The 7,540-nt window shown below is 39.5% G+C and overlaps 1 protein-coding gene across 1 annotated transcript; it reads right to left on the bottom strand.

Moving 5' to 3' along the window:
* Positions 1-2,809: 2,809 nt before the first annotated feature.
* LOC121948235 (tubulin alpha-1B chain-like) lies at positions 2,810-6,280 on the bottom strand. Its single transcript, XM_042493576.1, has 4 exons — positions 6,226-6,280; positions 5,211-5,433; positions 4,977-5,125; positions 2,810-3,790 (listed from the first exon to the last, which is right to left on the bottom strand). The coding sequence occupies exons 1-4, from the start codon at positions 6,226-6,228 to the stop codon at positions 2,810-2,812; spliced, it is 1,356 nt and encodes a 451-aa protein (XP_042349510.1). The 5' UTR covers positions 6,229-6,280.
* Between the last annotated feature and the right edge of the window lie 1,260 nt (positions 6,281-7,540).

Raw genomic sequence — 7,540 nt, 5'->3', positions numbered from 1 at the left:
GATTATAAAACCCTGTCAAGGGCTCAGAGAATAGCTCTACCACTGGCTTCTTATGGGGAGACATGTAGTCACACAAGTTCTTCAGAAAAACACAAACAAGGTCAGATTGTCACTGAAGCACTGCAGTACACAACCTTCATCCAAACACACGCATCCTGCTCCTTCACAGCATGGGGCAGGTTTCACACAAACTCATTTAGGACACTGAACAATGCCTCAAATTCAACTAAAAGGAATATATGAAACAGCAGATAAAATACTTAACATCAGATTTTTAGGTAAACACAGGTCATTGAAAGTCTGAAGATAAGCACAAGTTCCTTCCTCACTTTGGGACCTCATTTACACCTGGCGTCAACCACCACCTTCTCACCTATAGTCATCACATATCGCCGCTTCATCAGTGGACTTACGCGTCTGCATGTTACACTCGAGGCACCCGATGCATCTGGTGTCAACATCCTGGGACCAATGCTGGGATGTTAACAAAAGCATATGGTTAGGTTTGGGTAAAAGCCTAATCCTCAGGGGACCAACCCCATATATATATATATATATATGTATACATATATATCCACACACATATACATATAGATAGATGCCTCATACCCCTAACCCAAACACGTTTGGCCCCCCTCCCCTGTCCCCCCACCTGCACTCATATTGCAGATCCAGCTGGGCCTGAGCACGGTTACCTCTTGTACATACAGTCGTGAACTCTTTGCCGCCATTATTTAAAATGTGTGTCGAGGGGCAGCCTCTAGCTCAGTGAGTGGAGCATCTGCCTCATGTAGGCTTAGTCCTTTGCAGTGGCCCAGGTTACATTACAGCTTGCGGCCCTTTGCTGCGTGTCATCCCCATTCTCTCTCCTCCTATGTAACTGTGCTGTAATAAAAGCATGAAAAGCCAAAAAGTATCTTTCAAATGTTTGTCGAGAGGAACGGTCGCATCGATTATACGTCATACACGCGTGTTGCATACCCGTGCTTGTGTTCTTGCATGAGCAAGCGTACCGTGCCGAAGCCCACCTCCTCCAACTGTGCCAGGGCCAAGGATCAGAGCATTCACTAGTCAAACCAACTGCTCTTTGGGGGTCAAATGTGCATGGGCACGGTACAGATTGCCTCGTGTGAGTGCGCCCTTAGAGAATGAGTGAAATCAGAGCAAGGCTGGTGCACCAGGCCCCCGAATCACTTAATCTGTCCCTTCACAGTTAATTAGCTACTTAGCTAATTAACTGTGAATAAAATGTTAAAAAATAAATAAATAAAGTTGGAACCTGAACTACTCAATAAAGGGCAATGTGTTAAATTTATACCTGAAATGGGCAATGTACTGTATATACAAACTGTCATTTGGAAATAAAAGGTCATAATTTATAAAGAAAAAATCATGAATTTTGTTCATTTAGCACAGATACATATGAAAATAGCAATAAACCGATTTATTGGTGCATCCACTTAATGCCGCTCCCACCACAGCCTGTCACATGACCCAATCTCCCAGGATACACACACCATCTAAGGGCTAAGCAACAACATTGCACCATAAGTAAGTACTCTTACTCAAGTACTGGAACATTAGCCGACTTTAGTACAGTTTTGAGTATTTTACTTAGGTATTTCCATTTTCTACTGATTTACACTTCTATACAGTAATTCAGGGGAAAATATTTTACTTTTTACATCATTTCATATATTTAAAGCATGCATTCTTTGCAGTCACATTCCAATAAAATATATAATCAACCTTAAAATTATGTTGTTTTATCAGTGAAGATACAATACAGCTTTGTTGATCCTGTGAGGGAACATTTTAATCTACCAAGTGGTATATAAAGTAATTAGAATTAACCCCACGTGTAGCCACAACAGTCAAGTGATGTACACAATAATGGAGAAATAATTAGAATTCAATCATTTTGACCTCATAGTATGGCATTCAGAGATGTTATATTCTACAAAGTGAGTACTTTTACTTTTGGTACTTTAAGTATATTTTTATCTTATATTTATGACACCTCACACTGAGGCCTAAAGGGTACATATATCTGCAATATAAGTAGAATGTTTACTTTAAAGTTATTTAAAAAATAACATAAGGTAAAATTATTCACTCAAACTGCACATTTGGTTTCCATAAAATGAAAGAGCAAGTTTATGAGACATGTCATTAGGGAAGGTGAACACTTGAAAAATCTAGATTTCTGTGTGTATTTTAATGAGTACCCCAAACTACATGTTATGCTGAATGGCCAAATTTAGAAAAATATAAATTGAGGACTGGATCATAAGGACTGATGCATTAGTGTGTTCATCACTTATATGTCGACAGTAAAGATGGACATCATTTTAATGACTTTATATACTGCTGCTAACTTACCTTTTAATAAAACAGCCTGACGTGCACATGAAGTGTCAGTGTATGATTAAAATCTGCAAAGTCAAGAAAGTTGTCAAATCGTTGCAGTGTACAATCTAAGTCAAAGTGTCAAAGTGTATAAAGTAGCCTAAAATGAAAATATTAGCTCAACTATACTATTAGGATTTCCTTATCTGATTACATTAAATGGACTAAACTCCTGACTAAAATGTATCTTTCTTTCTAAACCCCAATACAAAGAAAAACAAGACAGAAACAAATCCATAACAGTAAATACAGTTAATTTATTAAAAACAGTCAACTGACATTTTATAGGAGGTTTCTTCTTAACAGTCAAACCAAGGATTAATACACAAACATTTGATTTTGGAACTTATTTAAGAACACACAGAACCTTTCCCTTTAAACTAGCAGGCTTTTTGCTCCTTTAATATTCCTCTCCGTCCTCCTCTCCCTCACCCTCAACGGAGTCGACTGCGACCTCCTCATAATCTTTCTCCAGAGCCGCCATGTCCTCTCTGGCCTCAGAGAACTCTCCCTCCTCCATCCCCTCACCCACATACCAGTGAACAAAGGCGCGCTTAGCGTACATCAGGTCAAACTTGTGGTCGAGCCGAGCCCAGGCCTCTGCAATAGCAGTGGTGTTGCTCAGCATGCACAGAGCCCTCTGGACCTTGGCCAGGTCTCCACCAGGAACCACAGTGGGTGGCTGGTAGTTGATGCCCACCTTGAAACCAGTGGGGCACCAGTCCACAAAGTGGATGGTGCGCTTGGTCTTGATGGCCGCAATGGCAGCGTTGACGTCTTTGGGCACCACATCACCACGATACAAAAGGCAGCATGCCATGTATTTACCGTGGCGAGGGTCGCATTTTACCATCTGGTTGGACGGCTCAAAGCAGGCGTTGGTGATCTCGGCCACCGTCAGCTGCTCGTGGTAAGCCTTCTCAGCGGAGATGACAGGGGCGTAGGTAGCCAGAGGGAAGTGGATTCGGGGATATGGAACCAAGTTGGTCTGGAACTCTGTCAGATCCACATTGAGGGCGCCATCAAAACGAAGAGACGCAGTGATGGAGGACACAATCTGACTCATCAACCGATTCAAATTGGTGTAAGAGGGACGCTCGATGTCCAGGTTCCTGCGGCAGATGTCGTAGATGGCCTCGTTATCCACCATGAAGGCACAGTCAGAGTGCTCGAGGGTGGTGTGGGTGGTCAGGATGGCATTGTAGGGCTCCACCACAGCCGTGGACACCTGGGGAGCTGGGTAGATGGAGAACTCCAGCTTGGACTTCTTGCCGTAGTCCACGGACAGACGCTCCATCAGCAGGGAGGTGAATCCGGAGCCGGTGCCACCCCCAAAGCTGTGGAAAACCAGGAAGCCCTGAAGGCCAGTGCACTGGTCAGCCTGAGGACACAGAGGGACACACACAGCACATGTGAGATACTGTTATGTCACATGTTACATTTATTACAGTCAACTTTGCACATTTCATCCTCTTCACTTCAAACACTGGAGCTCTTTTCATTCTTGATTTTTGCAGCACTCTAACTATTTTTGTTTTGCATCAAAATACCAAGGCATATTTCTTTAATGTGAAAAACTTCTCAGCAATAAACCTGATTAATTAAGATCAGACTTCATTGTAATCCTTCTACATACAGTGCAGTACATCAGGTACAAACAATACATTAACAAATAAAATTATTGGAATATTAATATTGTAGAACTAAAGTTGAACTTCTGCTCTGAACAGGGTTCCTACAACTTCAAGAAAATAAATTAATACTTTTTTAATGCCACTCAGGATGAAATCTAAGTGGTGTTGGGGGTACATTAACCAACCTTTGTAAAATAGAGTTAAGGATCATTTGTAACATAGAACATTACATTTTTGCTCCAGTGAAAAAGTTACATCTGGTTACAACTCTGAAATACCTTACATTTACTGGTGAGTTTCACCACTGAGTTTGTCTGTCACCCTGTATGTGGGACTATTCCACTGCATTTATTCCTGTTATCAAGAGTTTAACCCTTTGAAACCCAGAGCAACATCACTTTACTTGTGCTGCTTTTAGATGCCCGTCACAAATATTAGAACCTTTGAATCATGGGGGAATAAAGGAAACGAGCAACTTGGCAAGAAATGTTGCACATATTGCAAGAAATAAATAGAAAAATTGGGTTTAAAAAGCTCAGGGAAAAAAGAAAAAAGCTAAGGAAAAAATAGAATTATAATTATCATGAAAACATATTAAAAATTATGTCAGAGTTCTCATAATTTTAAGCAGTTTTCCATGTAGTTTCCTTTTATTGATTTATTTTTTTGTTTTGTTTTGTTTTGTTTTATACTTAACAGGTAATTTTCTTGTTCTTTTAACTAATTTCTTGCAAATTTTGTCATTGCTGAATTTTTTGCTTATTGCCTTCTTCCCATGTTTTTTGAAAGAAATCAAACACATCTTCTCAGGTTACAAAGGGTTAAGAAGAGGGTTTCAGTAAATTAAAAAAAAAAATGTTACCTACTATTCTGAGATTTAACAATGTAATGTCAGAAAATAGCAACTCAGGAACTTAGACTGAATGTACCCACCAGTTTGCGGATCCTGTCCAGCACCAGGTCAATGATCTCTTTGCCAATGGTGTAGTGTCCACGGGCGTAGTTGTTTGCAGCATCTTCCTTGCCGGTGATCAGCTGCTCCGGGTGGAACAGTTGGCGGTAGGTCCCAGTGCGCACCTCATCTGTGGAGAATAAAAATAAATGAGAGGAGAAAAACTACACAAATGCAGCAGTTTTACTTAATAAGCAGATTTAGAGAGAGTTTACCAACGACAGTGGGCTCCAGGTCAACAAAAACAGTTCTGGGGACATGCTTTCCAGCTCCTGTTTCACTGAAGAAGGTGTTGAAGGAATTGTCACCTCCGCCGATGGTTTTGTCACTGAGCATCTGTCCATCCGGCTGGATCCCATGTTCCAGGCAGTAAAGCTCCCAGCAGGCATTGCCTATCTGGACACCAGCCTGACCGATGTGCACTGAGACACACTCACGCTGGAAGACAATTTGTAATATTTACCATTAAATATTGCCAGACATCTATATTTGAACCATATCTAATGATTTTAATTATTATGCATTATTTTCTTTAAAAAGTCTACTTTAGTTTTTTTTTTCTTTTTTTAGTGATGTATTCTTCATCTCAGTTCTCATTGTATGTGATTTTATTGTTAGGTCTGATTCACTTTTATGGTCGGTCCTTCCTATCGCCGTTTTCTACCACCCCCTGCCCTTATAAATAACAAACAGTCCCTAAAATGTACTTATAAAGGAGAATAGTGCGTTGAAAACATTTCACCATCAAAGTTGTGTGATAAAACAAAACTTTGGTGGTATAACTGTCATTTTTAATCCAACACAGTTAGAGTTCATTTAAATGTAAGAACGGTGAAAAAGACCGTTATGGCGCTCTGGTGGCCTCTTCAAACTGACGGTAACCGCAGGAAAGTGTCGGGCTGAAAGCTCACCAACCTTCGGTGCTAACGGGTTCAATGTTCAGAAAAGGAAGCGGGAAACACAACTTTAATTAAAAATTAATCAAAAATGGAATTTATTAACCTTAATTTGGACTTTCAAGTTACCCTACAATGACCCATTAAACGAGGAAATTTGGTTAACGGTCACAAACCGTTAGCTTATTTTTCAAATTTCGGCAGTTTAAGCTACTAAGCTAAATTGATACCGCCTAGTTAGACTGCACTGCCAGCATGCGACACATTTTCAGACCATTCAATGGGGTTAAATCGACAAAAAATAAGTAAATAAAAACTATATTTTGATACTCACCATGTTTTCTGAAGTTGGAAAGTATTTTAAAGTTTGTATTAAGACGGGGTAGAGGCAGAATTTCCTCTGGGGGAAGACCGTTGGGCGTCCAGTATCACAAGAAAGCACATTACCGCTAGATGGTCTTATTTATATTCTTCCAACGGCGGAAAAATTCTGCTCAATCCGATTGGTCCAAAGTCACGTGAGCTCGCTTCCTATTGGTTGAAATCAAGATGAACTGAATTGGTCATATGCGTACGAGTTTTGTAGGAAAACTGAGAAACTATAAATGACACTTTATAAACGTTATAAACGGCTCTTTTTAACTGTTTTGTTTTGTATCATCTATTTTTTAAACACACCAGTCTCTTAACATAGTCTGCTAAATATAGTTAATTCAGAGTCACTTTTGTGTTAAGACTGTCATTTTAATCCTTAAATGGTTAGGCACATATAGATATTTTTGAAAATTAGTTTATTGCTATTTTCTTATGTCTCTGCGATAAAATAACAAATATCACCTTTTGTTTCCAAAGTACAGTTGGTATCTCCAGAGATGCATTGCCCTTTTTGAACAATGTATTAGCTACTTTCTTCCTTTTTTTGCATGCAATTTTTTAAAAACTGAAAAAACTAAATGATTGTTTTTTTTTGGTTGGGAGACTGGGTCATGTGAGGGGGGACAGATCCATGGGGGGGAGCGGTATTATGTGGATGCACTTTATATCATGAGAAACACTGATGGAGGAGATCATGGATGTATTACAGTGAAGTCAGGGGAGATGGTTCAACTACTCAGGTCATGTGATGTCATGCCAATATTGATAAAATGTTCTCAATATTGGTAGCAAAATTCAAAATGTAATCCTAAGTGAAGGTCGATGGTCATGAGGCAAGTGTTGTTGTGTTTTATACTTATTATATTTTGTTTTTTTAAACAATGTTTTTTAAAGGATTATTTTATATGCTCTTGTTGAAAAACAATGACTTTCATCATCAAAACTTTGATGATTAGGCATTCACTGTCATTATCCAGGCGGGTGCATGGCCCAGATAAGGGTAAAAAATCAGCAATAATCACTCAGATATAGTTATGTTTTAAGGCCTTTTAGCTCTGCAGATAATCAATAATATAAGAGTGTGAAAGATTGATTGCTCTTGATTTTTCATTCTTGTTGTTTTTCTGCCTGATGGTACATCAGATTTAGAAGCTGCTACACCAGTTTGCTTCACTGCAGCAGATAAATTCTCCACTCCTAACTACGACTCTCCATGGTAGGATATTGATAGTGCAAGGACACCACAGCAAGGGGCATAATCTTCAATCAGACTA

Source organism: Plectropomus leopardus, chromosome 9 (assembly GCF_008729295.1).
Source record: "Plectropomus leopardus isolate mb chromosome 9, YSFRI_Pleo_2.0, whole genome shotgun sequence".
NCBI lineage: Eukaryota > Metazoa > Chordata > Actinopteri > Perciformes > Serranidae > Plectropomus > Plectropomus leopardus.
The sequence above is the reverse complement of the archived record's forward strand: the minus strand, read 5'-3'. Positions and strand labels throughout refer to the sequence as shown.

Coding starts and splice junctions, on each gene's coding strand:
- LOC121948235 (XM_042493576.1), bottom strand. Junction 5,126..5,210: donor CCTGGAGCCCACTGTCGTTG/GTAAACTCTCTC, acceptor TATTCTCCACAG/ATGAGGTGCGCACTGGGACC. Junction 3,791..4,976: donor TGGACAGGATCCGCAAACTG/GTGGGTACATTC, acceptor CTGTGTCCTCAG/GCTGACCAGTGCACTGGCCT.